A 16,256-nucleotide genomic window follows, 5' to 3' on the forward strand; every position below is an offset into this window, starting at 1 on the left:
CAGATCCTGCCAGATTTTGCATTGGAAAAGAGTAGACATAATGCACGCATTTTTGTTGTAATGCAAGTTGGTCTTCCTCACTTCAGGTGGTACAGGGTTTTCCAGTCAAAATCTCATAACCTATAGGGATCCAACCATTTTATATTTGTAAACTTTCTTAAAATTAAATCCACAAATTAAATGAGAAATATTCCGATTATTTCTGTCTCATATTCCTTTTCCTCCCTCCGGCATTTTAATGGCCAACAAATTGGCAAAAGAAACTCACTTCAGTTGGTAATTGTAATCGAGTTCCTCATTAATAACTTGGATATTAATATTTGTTGATTATAAAAACATTAAATACTTGACTTCAGCACCAAAGCAAGACAAATTGTAAAAATATATTTGGTTAAAATATATCAATATTTCACCTTTCATTACAGAACATTCCTACTGTACTAATCAAATGAAAGGAATAAAAATACTCACTTTGTTAAAATCATTGACAATCTATACTTAAACCCTACAACTGATTATGAATAAAACTTAGCAGAAGTTATTGAAACCTATACAGAAGATACAAAATTATCCGTTCGTGTAGTAGTATTACAAAAGGATGCTAACCCTTTTATAAAAGTCAATTACACGTAACAATGTGCATTGCACCTTTAATATTTTCAATCTGTTGGTTGTGGCTCATTAAAAACGGTTAACTATTGACCTTGAGGGAAACCAGTTGATTTTAATTTCCATAAGGCATTCGATAAGATGCCGCATAAAACGTTATTGCATAAGTGTGCTCGGAATTGGGAGTAATATATTGACATGGATAAATGTGAGAGACTCCAACAGAAAACAGAGATTTGGGATAAACTGATCATTTTGGAATTGGCAATCAGTAAGCAGGGGCTTAGTGCTGGTTCAACTTTTTATAACCTATAGTGATGACTTGGATAAAGGGATTCAGTATTGTTGCAAAATTGAGCGATAAAACACAAAACAGGTAGGGTAGCAAGTTGTGAGGAAAACACAAAGAGCCTTCAAAGGGATATACTGTAGATAGGTTGAGTCAGCAAGCATAGTCTAATGCTGAAAAATGTGATGTTATTCACTTTGGAATGAAGAAACAATCATTTAAATGTAGAGACTAAAATGTTGTGCTACAAAGTGAATGCATGAAACAAAAAAGTGAGCGTGGAGCTAATTGAGAAGGTTATTACAAAAGTAGTGAGGTTTTGCAGGAACATCTTGTGTATCGGTAAGACTAGAACTTATAAGAGTCTCATATACTGTTTCAGATTCCACGTTTAACGAAGCATTAGAGGCAATGCATTGCTGGTTCACCAAGTTGATTCCAAGGATGATGGGCTTGGTGCATGAAGACATGCTTAGCAGGCAGGAAAATGAGAGGTGATCTGATTGAAATATATAAGATTCTGAGGGGGATTGCCAGAATAGATGCAAAGAGAATATTTTGATTTGTGGGAATGTTCAGAACAAAGGGGATAGTTTCAGAATATGTGGTTACCCATCTCAGACAGAACGGAGAAGCAATTACTTCTCTCAGAGGTTCATGAATCTTTGGAATTCTTTACCTCAGGAGGAGTTGGTGAATATAATCCAGACAGAGATTACTATAAAGAAAACAAGGGGAATGGTGAGGATGCTAGAAAGTAATGTTGAGGCTAAGATTATATTAGCCATCTTCCAGGAGCTGGTCACCTGGTCTTACTCCTGTTTCTTATGTTTTTTAGGCTTCTACTTTGCTGCAGGGAAATATCTCCTTGACTTGCTGCTATTGTTACCCACATGGTCATCTGCGTTCCATGAATTGCAGGTCATCAGCTAGACAACTGCAGGAAAGTAGTTTAGAATCTCAAATATTGTTTAATCATTTATTTTAAACACAATTCAGTTACTGCCTGCCCTTAAATCCTGTGAACATTTGATAGTGGTCTTAAAATGGTTAAGATCTCTTAAAAAACTGCCATTATTTCATAAAATTGAGTAGCTTACTAAAAAGATTTTAAAATGGAAGTTCAGAATTAAATATTTTGACATTGACCTAAACTTGTATCAAGATTAAAAAGAGTAAGAATGGTAGCTTCCCTAAAAGAGTTTGATGATCCAGTCAAGTTTCTTGACAATCTCCAGAAGGTTGTTTATACTGTTGTTATTAATCGTTTAAATAAAGTTGAATTCGGAGGGAAACACAGCACAGGACTTGGGCCCTATCTCTGTCCCTTTTCCACCAGCAGTGTGATCATGGAAATACATTTAGGCCCATGTACAGGCAGAAAAAAAAAATCTTTGAAGTCATCAATTTGATGGAATATAATAATTTAACCAATCGATAGAGTTGGGCATACACGATGAGGGAAATAAGAGGTCCGTATGCTTCATTTATTGATTTGGCAATTACAATACGACTGAGGTTACAATAAAGTGGAATGTAAATTCATCCAGGAGTCAGAGAGGTTTGCAATTGCTTTTCTTGGGAAATGTTTTTAACAATGTAGCAGTTAAGAAAATGATTTACACTCTTTACATTGAATAAACTTGCATTTTTAATATTTATGCCTTTTGGTTCTCAATAGAGAAGGTGTTGAAAGACAGGGGTCTACGAATATTTCTGGTTTTGCGCTGTTACTGCCATCGTTAGCAGACCCAACAGCACTTTACACAGGCCTTTGATATGTCTCTATTGCATTTTCATTCCTCCAATTGTGAGGATGCCTTAAGGGCCTGTCCCACTTTCACGACCTCTGCCGAGTTTGCCCTTGACTCATACTCGCAGCATGGTCATCACAAGGTCGTAGGTAGGTTGTAGCTGGCCGTGATGCTAGTCGTAGGTACTCGTGGCATCAAGTAGGTCGGGCCGTTTTTCTAGCATGATGAAAAATGTCCGCGAGTAAAAAAGGTCGTGAATTAGGTCGTGAAAGTGGGACAGGCCCTTTAGATTTCAGTTAGTATTGTCGAACATTTTGTGAATTGAATATTTCAGTATATGGTGCACAGAGGAGGTTTTAGTTTATGAAGATGAAAGTAGTGTGCAATAGTAGTGAGGCAATAACAAAAAGCATATTAAAAAGAAATTTTGTAAGCTTCAAACAAACATTTCAAAAATTATCTTATTTGTCACAATACAAATTACATATCTCTCCGCGCACAAAACAAGGTAAAGTAAATTCATATATATTTAGATACTTATTTTTTAAGGAAAATCTTATATAATAATTTTATACACTTCAGAACAAATTCCATTGGGGAAACAGTTAGGAAGATGGATCATTTCCTTGTGTGTGCAAGATCTGTAATCTCAACCTCTAAAACAATGCTGCCATTCTATGCTCATGCGTGGTATGACTATACAAAACATGTTTTGAATTTTGTTTATTTAATATTCAGATATATTACAATGAAACACCATTCCAAATCCTATTGTGGAATATAATGATACTTAATCTAGATTCAAAGACTAAAAAAATAAAATTTCTAGAAAATGTAGAGGGGAGCAATTATTGAGAATTTGTACACTCCTTAAAATTCTCCTTCAGCAGTTATGCTGATCTTTCAGTTAAATATTTGTAATAAAATTGCAATCCAGTGAAATTGTAATGAATCTGCACTAAGTGCAATCAGCTTCACTTTCATGTTTTTTTTCACTTTTAAAATATATTAGGGTCTATATTTTGATAAGCTACAGCTAGTCAAAGGCAGCATGGCTCGATGTAACAGAAAGCTTGCACCACCTTTTTTAACCAACAGGCCCCAGACCCAACTTCAAAATGTTATCCAATGGCAGATTTGCAGGATGTGGACTGAAGTGACACAATTACTTCCTGAGAAGACCAGCACTTTTTTTTCTTAACCGTTCTTCTTACAATTGAGTGTGCGTGAAGCTAATTTCAGACCATTAAAAACAACGAGTAATGCTATAATGCAGTAATTTAGGTTGGACTGAATAGAATGGGCAAGAGCCTCCCCCCGAGGGATATTAAGGAATGATTTGAAATTTAGAGACATATCAGCAGTTTTTATGGTTGTTTCTATTTAATGGTAACAATTTTGTAATCTTTGTAGGGCGGAATTTGAAAATAGTCTGAGGCGCTCGCATAGAGCTATAACCATCAAACTACCATCTCATTCAGAAAATCTTTGCTTAAGCTGCAGGTCTGAATAATGTAGAATCACTCAATACATTTCACATTTATTCCAGACTACTACTTCAGTGTTGAACTGAAGAAGAGTTGCATTGCCAATGGTGCTGTCTTTTAGGTGTGACATAAACCATAAACCACTACTGTTCAGAAGAACGTAAAAAAAATCTCAAGACTCTGTGAGGAAGAGAAGTGACTTCTCCTGGTTCCCTGGCCAATGGCCGTCCTTCAATCGACATATTCAAACATCCAGGAACTGGTTATCTCATTTACGTTACACAGAACACAGGACAAGTATGCGCAAAGTGGTTGCTAAATTTATCTACAGTAACAATAATTGTACATTGTGATAATGTAAGTAAAAAAAACCACTGAATTTTGTTCAGGCACAAATTAAATAACAAAAATGAATGTTAATATTGGCACAAGTCAGGGTTATGTCCAGTATTGACAGCCAATTTGTATTAAATTCAATTTAATATTATTAATAACAACGCAAGACTATCTACCCACCAAACACTGCTCCATCAAGTACATACGTCTGGTTGACATAGTTTGAAGTAGATTAAATCTGAGATGTACGGAAAAGAAGCAGGGTATCCAGAGTAGTAATTACTCCATGGCCTAGATAGTTTTACATTTCACAAATCACCCTTTTAATTTCTTTGGAAAGGACTGCCAATTTGATACCAAAGTACAAACAGGTCTGCAGTGTTAGCTTAATGAGTTCAAACTTTCATGACTGTCAGAGGGAACATTTCATATCACACTGCAATATTAAAACACAGATCCTCAATGTGAAATGGTTACTGTATATTGAGCAAGCAAGCCATAAATTTGCATTCCTCTTTAAAAGTTAAAACAGTTTATTAAAACTAATTGTAGTGTACTTTCTTCGATAAGCTAATTTCTGATTCACTTTCTGAGTGATGGGTATTTTGCTGAAAACGGTAACAAATTCAGATAAAGAGATCAACTGGAAATAAGTAAAGCACCTATAGGTATCATAGAAAAGTCAACATTACTTAGGTATTCAAAAAATCAACGAACGACTTAAAGGTGCCTGTCTCTAAACTTTCTGAGCCTGCCAAGATAACCACCAGTGATGAGAACGTCAGTAGCCGATCCTGACAATGTTAAAAACTGCACCCTTCTGTTTCCAATGGGCCTTGTAAATGCCAAGGCTTCTCTGCCACACTTCCACTGGGGGAATGGACCTTCTGGAATTACGAGGAGAAAAATATCTTTGGCCACTCGAGCAAAATGTGTACAAAAGTATCAGTTGCTGGTTGCATTCCCATCCTGAAACATTAGTTCTAAGATGGGAAGCATGAACCACTGACAATACATGTTCTCACATGTTCAATGCCAAAAACAAGAGGAAATTTCTCGCTTGGGGTTTAATGCTAATACAATATATTGCATTGAAAGTAAAGAGTATTCCAGTTACTTCACTGGGTTTCCCTTCATGTTTTGTACACAAAACAATTAACCTGCTCTAATGTAATAATAAATAAGTCTTGCCTAGTCAAGTTAGACAATTTTTTTCAATTCAGATGGAGTTTTGGAAATAAGCATCTTTGGGTGTTTTCACAGTACCTGCTTCTTCTGCTTTAGATGATAGTGAAACATTCCAATGTGTGGCCTGATTTTCAGCATATTTGCAGCATTTTATGTTTTATTTCAGCTATCATCTTGGAATCAGTCAGAGTACTTAGAATCCAAATAATTGCATAAAAACCAAACATTTTTGCAGTAACCAGTAAGTTCTAAATGTAACCAGGTCACTCAAATCCAATTTTGGTTCAGGTTTTAGCCAAAGGCAACACATTGATTTGTTCTAACTGCAGGAACTACCTTGTTATAATAGCCTTGGTTACTAAGGAAACTATTTTTGTAAGAGGAGGATGCTGAAAGCTTCTCTTGTAATAGCAGTCGGAGACTTGGCTAAATGAGTACATATATGTTAACTTTGAGTTGTCATTCTTTGTTACTGAATATCAACACCAATCTGCCAATTGTTTTACAGGCTTACTCAACCATCTACTGGCTAAGAAAGGAAAAAGTGATCTTCATTAATACATTCCTTTCTAACCATAGATAAATCTAAGAAGATAATATTTAAAAAAAACTTAGGAACTGTAAAAGCGATTGAGAATGAGATATCAGTATAATGGTAAGTTGTTTCCATGCACAGGTTTAAAACCATAAAGCAACAGCAGGCATCAGATAACTGCTTCTGTATCTCCACTATGTATAGCTTATTATAATCTTGAGTTGGTCCTATGTACTCGTTGGAGACACAAGAGACTGTATATGCTGGAATCGTGAGCAAAAAGCAAACTGCTGGAGGAATTGAGCAGGCCTGGTTATATTCGTGGAGGAAAATGTACAGATGACGTTTTGGATTGGGACCCTTCTTCAGAATCGGCCCGCTGAGTTCCTCCAGCAGATGGATTTTTGCCCCGGATACATGTTTCTACTTTTTGAAATAAAATAGAATAATCCTTTGTCTTCAGACATGTTTTCAATTGCATTGCTGCTGGAGGATACATTTTGCGCCACATATCGCAGTAACAAAAAACATAAAATTGAAAACCATAGCAGTAATTTGTGTAATTACCAGCAACTCCGATAATTTCATTACAAATGTATAAATCTAATCAACTACATAGTTATCAAAACATTCAGTTTTGTGTTTTTGGTAGGTAGTCAGCGTAGCTAAGTGTGCAAATACTTGATGTACACTGCTATCACATTTTCTGTTTTTCTGAGATTCAGCATTATAAATCCTCACACACTTTGGTCAAACACAATCATCGGCTGTTGTTACTGTATGATACAATATGAGAGATTGAGTTCAGAGTTTATTTGCTTCTATGACTTTTTCCAGGATTTCGTCAATTGTGTCTGTTTCATAACTGATATCCTTTAAGTCCAAGTGAGGCAGAACAGAACCCAGCAAGTGCCCAACCTTTACTCGCAACGACTTCAGCTTTGCCATTAAACTGTTGAAACACAACAGAAGTTATTTTTAATTATTTTGTTCACATTTTAGAAGAAACATTGATAGGAAATAGAACATTTGAAAGAGAAAGCTTAGTTCAAAGGAACACGCTCATTCAGTTTTGCTTGATACATTACTCTACCTGGAATCTGCCTGGAAGACATTTGTTGTACATTGCCATTTTGTAAACAGTCTCATACATTCACTATTTTGAAATCCCAATCATTTATGTTCTCTTGAAGAGAAGTCTGGTCGAAGGGACTGTGTGGTTTGTAAGGCCAGAAAGTGGACCTATCTGCTGTCAGTACCTTTTTCAGTACTGTCCAGTCAAACTCTTCTTCCACATGTAATAGCAGCACAACTGCCGATTGCTCATAATCTCTGGGTTTTGCTCAGTTTACTTTTCACTTTTTCATGTGGACTTCAAGAAGAAACAGGACACAAGCAGGACTTGGTGTGAACTTGCCTCGACATAGTGCAACTTGGAAGAGCTCACATAACTAGACCGTACAGAGTGAAATACTGGCTAGCAAAGCTTTTCAGCTCATCACTGCATCTCACACAGTCAAATTCCTATAAATTTGCCTCACCGTTTTATTTTCCTGATGCTTTGGAAGGGAATTTGTAGGGTTGTTCACAATTTCAATCCTGCTATTCAATGTTGCATATCATTGTGGCTACAAGCATGAAGTACTTCAACAAAGATTCTTGCGCTGTGCAATTGAACTTGTGGACTGACGGGAGCAGCTTCTGCAGATATCCCTGCACCTTATGCTGGTGATTTCTAACAAATTCCTTATGCTTGGTTTGAACCACATTGTAAGCTTTTTTTTTTTCAAGATTGTTGACAAACAATTGTTTTAAGTAATCAAAACTCTCTTTAGCCTTAAATACTTATATGCTCATTACCTGTTAGCCTGTGCAACTCCTTGGCTGGTGGAAGGAACCAACGCCTCTTTATGTAATGCATTACATCTAAGGGCTTCATCCAATTTCTTCTCCAGCTCTTCCTTTTGTCCTTTTAACGTCTCCACCTCTGTCCGCATCAGCTCTAGTTCCGAGTATCTATAGGCAGCAGCTGATTTTTTGGTCCAATAAAATTCATCCCCTTTGTTTCTGTTGGATTTCATATCCTGTTTTATTTTTTCACATTCTGATCTAAATTGATCTTTTTCTTGCTCCATTTTCACGAGCTGAAAAAATAGTAGTATTTTATTTCCAATGCCTTTTAGAATAAATTCATACCTTCCACCCTTTGAATAATTTATTTAATTGAGAAACACGAGCTCGAAACCTGAATATTATTCTTATTTTTCAAATTAAGTATCTTTAAAGGCAAGCATTTATTGTCAATCCATAATTGCTTAAGTCGGTGATGGTGAGCCACCTTCTGGAACCACTGCAGCCTTCTGGTGAACATACATGTACAGTATTGATGGGAAGGGAATTCCAAGGTTCAGACCAGTGACAACAATGTCTCTCCCTTGCTGGAAATGGCAATTTCCTGACATTTTTGTGCACAATAAAACCTGGCTTTGACAGCAATGCCCATTTTGTCCAAAAAATAAAAACATTCTGCAGGTTATGGTCCTCTCCGGCTTCTGAAGTCCAAATTGATGGCAGATGGAAATTTGGGAAGCGTTGGTAAAATAGATTAAGTCAGTCGCTGCAGTGCATTTTAAAAACAGCTTACACTAGAGCCACACGGTATTGTTGACCGTGAGAATAAATGTTTAGCTTATTGGAACTAAAGATAATTTAAATTGCGATTTCTCCTTCATGCAATTAAGTTTCTTGTGCATATTTGATTTATTGGGGAATTAAATCACTTACCGTAGGATTTTCTGACCTGCTCTCATAGCCAATATTTACATGGCTGGTCACTGATGGCTCTCAAGATGTTGAAAGCCGGGAGCATGGTGATGTTAATGCCACTGAATGTCAAGCATTAATCGTAAGTCTCTCTCTTGCTGGAAATGGCCATTCTGTGCACAATAAAACCTGGCATTGCCAGCAAAGCCCATACGCCCAAAATGAATAATCGAAAACAGCAAGCCTTGGATTTAATGATGAAGTTCACTACTGTTCTAATCTTCATCCTTTTAAAAAAATCTAACTGTGGATCAGCTGCGCCCACTTTTTGAATAACTTTGTATCCAAAGATGAAAACCAAAATAAATCTCAAATCTTTCTCCAATAGTCAACCTCTTGAAAATACAGCATCAGGACGACTATGTTAAATCACTGTTTTTTGTAGTGTGGAGTGGTTTCTTTTAAGCTTTAATAGTTTTTTTGAGAAAACCATTCATAAGTAAAATTTCCAAACCAGAAGGGTTCCTTTCCAATCTAGATTGTGCCTTACTGGACCCAAGCAAAAGATTTTTTAAGTTTACTCTTCTCCCCCCAATTACATTTCGAACTGTTCATTCGAATGAACCGAATTTTAACAGAACTACAAAAAAATTGCATTTATCTTTAAGTGGCATTCATAGATTCTGTTTGTGGCAAAGAGTTTACTGAAACAAAATACATGCAAACTAAAGTCTAATTCAAAGACTGTCCTCCCATTCACATCCAACTCGCAAGAAAAATAGCAGTGAAAAATACATAAATATACCTGCACGAAGCACGACATGAGTTACAGTGGGACCCTTTTGCTGCATGAATATAAATGATTTTGAAGCACAAGCACTGTTAATAAGGTCTGTAGGAATACAGCAAATTTTACTATTTAATCTTTATCATACATTTACATTTTACCTTGTAAACTACGAATGTTTTACTTTTAAATTTCTTTTCACATTAGCTTTTACCAATAAACTAATTAGTTTTAAAGTGTGTTTCAATAAAACTATTTTTTTCTTTTCAGTTTTTCAGTTCACTAGAATTCCAATCACTGAAACGTATAGTAAATAGCCAGCCCTTTCTTTATTATTGGCCTCTTCCTCATCACTCAACTGAGTACAAAAATTCCATTTACTGTTCATTAAAAAGCTGCACTCACATACAAGCAGACATTATCTGTGACAGTGGACTAGGCAAGAGAGTGTCAAGAGTGTTTAATTGTCATATATACTGACAACAGAACCATTAAATTCTTACTTGCAGCAGCAAAACAGGCCTGTAAACACTATACACAAAGATAATATATAATAAACAAAAATTCAACAATTCTATGCGAACATAAATAACTCAAATTCCTTTGTGCAACCAATGATCCTTCATAGATTTGTCATAATCTAGTGACTGTCATAGAGTGATACAGCGGTGGAAACAGGCCCTTTGGTCCAACTTGCCCAACATGTCCAGCTACACTAGTCCCACCTTCCTGCGTTTGGTTCGGCGACTGTGCAATCCTACTCCTTCTCAACCTCAGCGCAGCATTTTATACTGTCGACCACACCATCCTAATTGACTGTCTCCAGTACGGGGTTGCTATTGATGGCATTGCCCTGAGCTGGTTCATCTCCTACCTCAAAGGTAGGAGTTTCTCTACTAACATAGGCAACTCTTTCTCCTCCCCAGCTAGCCTCTGCTGCGGGGTCCCACAAGGTTCCATCCTTGGCCCCATTCTCTTCTCCCTGTATATTCTCCCCTTAGGCCAAGTCATTCAAAGGCACGGCATTTCCTTCCATTGCTATGCAGACGATACACAACTCTATCTCCCCCTGAAGCCCAAAAAACGATCAAATTTACTTAACCTTATCCACTGCCGCGAGGATATAAAGTGTTGGATGGCCCAGAGCAATGGACTTGACTAAATAAAATCTCACAATAGGCACTTTAACCACGTGTTTTTTCTATTACAAATCTTAAATTGTGGAGTACAGAGACAAACAAATAAATGATGGATCTTTGTCCCAAATAATTATGGAGGGCACTGTAACTTGCACATTTTTGAAAGCCACTTCAGTTCTTCAGTTAGTGTAAGAAAGAATTGCCTCACCCGCTGAGTTACTCCAGAATTTTATGTCTACTGTCAGTTCTTCAGCTCACAAACTAAGAAGGTACTTAGAATCATTTTATCAAACTATTTCCTTTAAAACACACTGATTTATTGATTCTGTTTCCATTGTCATTGGAAGCTGTGATTGTAACTACCTTCTGTGCAAATGTTCTCCTCACATCACCTTGTATTTGTCTTCTGATTCTTGAGCCACCTGCTAATGCCATAGCTTTCCTTTCTTTACACTATACAAACTGGTCAAAACATTGTACATCTGCATCAAATCTTTACTCAAATGTCTCTATTCTGAAGAGAATAAACCAGTTTCTCCTTACTAATTTTATAGCTGAATTTTTTTATCCCAGAAACAAAATTACAATTTCTTTTTGCACCCTCGCCAGTACTTCAACAATCCTACTAAAATCTGGTGACCAGACCTGGACACAATAGTGTAGTTATGCCTATGGCGTTGTGGGATCTTAATATAAATTGTGGGGGCAGAATATATATGTACTGCTATTGTAGTTTAGGCATCTAATAGAAATTCGGTATTCTTTACCAACCACAAAGTGCCCCCCCACTTTTAATGATTTATGCACATATTCACCCAGTTCGTTCAACCATACTACTTAGTTTATATTGCCTCTCCTTATTCTATCTACCATGATATTGCCTTTCTGGTTCTCTGTATGAAATTTTACCTATCATTTCTTCACTCATTTTGCCAGCCTACCTTTGCCTGTTGGGGCTATAACTGCTTATCACATCGTCAAGCTTTGTTATCGACCAGAGGTCAAGGAACAGCAATGTCTACCATCCTTCAAATGTGAAAAACAACCATTTGACATCTTGCTTCTGCCTTTAAATAGAAATTACCTTATCTTTTAAAAGATCCCTTTCCAAGGAGTAATTTTCCATCCCCTTTGTTGCATCATCTAACTGCCGAGTCAAGGAATCGCGATCTTCAATTATTTTCTTGTAATCTGCTTTGATCTCTTCAAGACTCCAGATTTCAGGCCCATTAGCTTCATTTTTCAAAATACTTTGTTGTTGCCGCTCGTTTTCTTGATACTCCAGCAGTTGTTTTGTTATCTGCTTTAGTGCAATTGTATGTTCTTCATTTTGCTTCCTAAAGCAATCTCTTTCTACAGTTATTTCATCCAATAAATTTTTTGCATGGTCCAATTGGTTCTCCAAAAATTGCACTGTAGCTGGAGTATATTTTGTTGAATCGACAGCTATTTCAGGAACTTTGTCTGTTAAAACACTTCCTTGGGATCCAACATTACAATGGGAGAGTGCGGGTTCGTTTGTGCCATTAGAGTTTGTTTCCATTTTCTTTATCACAGGAAATATATTGGTCTGTGTTCCAATTGAAATAAGTGCATTTTCTGCAGAAACACGAATAACCGATCCATCACTATTTTCACCATTTTGGTTAATTATTTTATTGTCAGAATGATCTTCACGGGGTCTAGAGAAATCCATGGGTTCTATTTTTTCCTCCTTGGTGCTTCGTGGAATGTCTTTAAATCGCTGCATACTTTCATTATCTATGATGATGAGATCCTCATCACTACTGCTACTTTCCATTTCTCTGTTCGAATTCACGGTTCCAGATTCCATTGATTGGGCTGCACCAGGAATGACCAATTCTTCTGCTTTCTCTTTGAAACGCTTTTTATTTCGGCTTTTACCTTTTGGACTCTGCTTTCGTTTGTTACTATGGGGAGAAGAAAAAAAGTTACTCCACAACAATTCAAATGGCAGTAATTTCAAGCTTTGTGTATTAACGTTATAATTTCTCCATGGAATTTTCAATATACAAATGTAAAAGCAGACTAAGAACCTGTTCAGTCCTAGACTGGAGGACACAACACGTTCTTCGCTCACGACATCTGCATTTCCTGAAGTTGTGCTGACACTAGTGAAACATGATCGTGTTCTGCAGCCTCTCTCTTCTTCCTGCTCCTCCTCCTCCTCCTCCTCCTCCTCTTTCTCTTCACTCTCTTCTGTTTTCAGGCTATCTTGACTTTGGCTTGGGGAAAACAGCTCAGATTGCTGCTCAGGTGACTATAAATGAAAAGAATGCAAAACAAAGCAATATTTCAGAATTTCAGTGGAAAAAATAAAAGTTTGTAAAGCCAATTAAATGATGTAGCATCCAACAATGATGGCTGGGAACATGAAATCAGCCATTTCCCAACATCAATGATCTTCAGCGGAGTTATTTGTTTGAATTAATAATATGGACTTACATTAAAAGTATAAAATTCTAGTTTTTGGATATTTGCATTCAAAGAGCATATTTTACTTTAAATATTTGAACTCAAAATGTCTTTAAAATATTTCTTCTTTCATTAAATACTAATCAGAGTAACTGAGGAACTCTTCTCTCTGTGACATGTACTATATACGTAGCTGAACACAACATGTGTTCAATGGCTTTAAAGAAATGTTAGTTTATTGAAATGAAACAAAAAGGGCTGGAAATACTCAGCAGAATACCCGAATGAGGACTGAGCTCCTAAACTGAAATGCGAATATTTTCTCTCTGCCAGAGAGGCATTAAGGTTACCTGCTGAATATGTTCTGCATTTTCTGTTTTATTTCAGATTTCCAAGTTCAGCAATATTTTGTTGTTTAAGTTATGGGCTCTAATTTCGACATTAGCAAAAGCTATTGTCAGAAGTCCAGAAAGGTCGCATGGTAGCTTTTCAAAACCTAGCATTTCAATGATAAGTGAAAGAGTATTTCACAACCCAATTTAGAGCCCATACCCAATTTAGAGTCCATAGGCTCCAGCTGAGACAAATCCAGTTTCCACATCTTAAAAATAAAAAACATGCATTGCAAACAGGAATTGTTCTGGTCCTGACTCTTGCATAGGTCCCAAATGCACTTTGCAAACTCTCCCAAACATAGGAATAATTAAAGCCTGTCAAAATCCAGTCGACAATCATCTTGAGACCAATTGACCAATCTTTAGACATAGACAAAGAAAATAGGTGCAAGAGTAAACCATTCGGCCCTTCGAGTCAGCACCGCCATTCAATATGATCATGGCTAATCATCCAAAATCAGTACTAAGAGCTAAATCTAACTCTCTCTTGAAAACTGTTTCTTAGACCAACTGTGGACTGTATTTTTTCACACGATGGCCCATGCACTTTCTGCTAAAATGTGATCAAAATAACATTAAAAAGACAGAAATAGCAGTAGATCGTTTGGCCCCTTGTTCATGTTTCGCCATTCAGTCCACATTTTCTGTCATTTTCCTGCATTGATATTGTATCTCTTGATTCTTTTGATATCTGACTATCTGTTGATCATTATTTTTTACTCTTTAGGACCACACATACCAACCTCCACTTGCACAACACTGATTGAACCGGGGATCTTTCAGTTTTGCATGAGGCAGCTCTTCCTCATTTTCCCACCTGTGCTATATATCGATTTGGATTGGAAGCTTATAGAAATAGAAACAAAACAGGGAATCTTTTAAGATCCAAAGTGGATTGGGAAGAGAGTAGGGGACTGTGGAAAAATTTGTATCATTTAAAAAAAAACTTTACATTTAATTTTCTAGGGAATGCTGGAGTGCTACATACAAGGAATCAAAATATGAACTTAATGCTCCTGTTACACTAATTTAATAATAATAAAATTGTTCTAATGTCTGCTATCTTATACACATGGTGCAGATATTCTACCACGCCATTACACGATCATGTGAAACAACTAAACTCAATTACATTTGATAATACGTTAAATGTAAAATTCTTACGTGCAGCACGTTAGCACAGTCTGTAAATAAGTTAACAAAAGGTGTAGTAAAAGAATTGCACAATGGCATTAAGGAAATTAAACTCCACAATCTGTTTAAGACTGAAATTCAGTTGTTATTGACAATGCTAATTACTGTAAACTCAAAGTGACATTTCTCTTAATCCTCACCAGTGCAAATACTAATACAAAATTTGCTGCATTTGTTTGGAAAAAGTTACGATGTTACATCTTTCAACCTAAAATAACAATCAAGTCATTTCCTTCTCTAGTTTCTAAATCTACAACATACTTGTAAATAATATGTGAAGAAATTCAGAGTTCATGAATTGCACTTACCTGTGATGAACAACATAATTTAACTAAGGTATTATTTTGTTAGAGAAAAGAACAAGCATTCATTCAATCACCTAATTACCTTCATACACTAATACTACTAGGTAAACCAAAGGCAATGATTGTGAGATTGCAACTCAATGGTGAATTCAGAAAGTGGTGCTTTGCTGGCTTACCCCAACCTACAATGCTTGGGTCAATTTAAATCCGTTAAAAAACTCCCCTTTTTGCTATTATGTTCAAAAGTAAAAACACCAGGAATTATTCTAATGTAACCTTCTGAAAAACTAACAAGATCAAATGTTGGTTTTATATCTTGTTCTATCTCATTCTTCATTAGTTACAAAAAGTGTAGTTTAGGCATGATTACCATCTCATTCCTGTAGTTGAACATTTAGACTGTAAATTTCACTAGTGTGTTTCTGAAGATCATAATGATGAGACTGAACAGAAGAGGCACGGGCTGGAAGGGGCATCAAGAGAGAGAAGTTCAATTCTAACTGTGACATAGGTCTCTCACACAGTTCCAGCTTGCAATTCCCATTCTAACATTCTTCAACACTCCTTAGAATACATCATAACTTTAGACTTTAGAAATTCAGTGCCAAAACGGGCCCTTCAGCCAACCATCGATCACCCCGTATACCAGCACTATCCGACACACTAGGGACAATTTACAATTCTACCAAAGTCAATTAACCTACCAACAGGTACGTCTTTGCAGTGTAGGAGGAAGCACCTGGAAAAACCCACGCGGTCATAGGAAGGACGTACAAACTCTGCACAACAGCACCAATAGTCAGGATCGAACCCAGGGCTCTGGCGCTGTAAGGCAACAACTTTACCGCTGCGCCACTGTGCCACCCTCACAGTTCATTAGTAAAAACTATTCTCTGTGTCCAGCATTTTTGGATGTTTCAAAAACTAAAATTACATAGAACACATAACACAGAATAACACAGCACAGCACAAGATCGAGCCCTTCGGCCTTCAAAGCCTGTGCCAAACATGATGCCAAGACCATCCCTTATTTACCTGC

General features: G+C 36.7%; 1 protein-coding gene across 2 annotated transcripts in view; it reads right to left on the bottom strand.

The window, feature by feature from the left end:
* Positions 1–3,095: 3,095 nt before the first annotated feature.
* Positions 3,096–16,256, bottom strand: part of LOC116979115 (MORC family CW-type zinc finger protein 3-like) — a 104,755-nt gene continuing 91,594 nt past the window's right edge. For both annotated transcript variants that reach the window (XM_033030598.1, XM_033030597.1), the window contains 4 exons: positions 12,945–13,168; positions 11,972–12,818; positions 8,059–8,342; positions 3,096–7,150 (listed from right to left, as the gene is read on the bottom strand). In XM_033030598.1, coding sequence (XP_032886489.1) covers positions 7,003–7,150; positions 8,059–8,342; positions 11,972–12,818; positions 12,945–13,168 — 1,503 coding nt within the window. In that variant the 3' untranslated portion in view covers positions 3,096–7,002. The remainder of the gene's footprint in view (positions 7,151–8,058; positions 8,343–11,971; positions 12,819–12,944; positions 13,169–16,256) is intronic.

This window comes from Amblyraja radiata, chromosome 12 (genome assembly GCF_010909765.2).
Source record: "Amblyraja radiata isolate CabotCenter1 chromosome 12, sAmbRad1.1.pri, whole genome shotgun sequence".
Lineage (NCBI taxonomy): Eukaryota > Metazoa > Chordata > Chondrichthyes > Rajiformes > Rajidae > Amblyraja > Amblyraja radiata.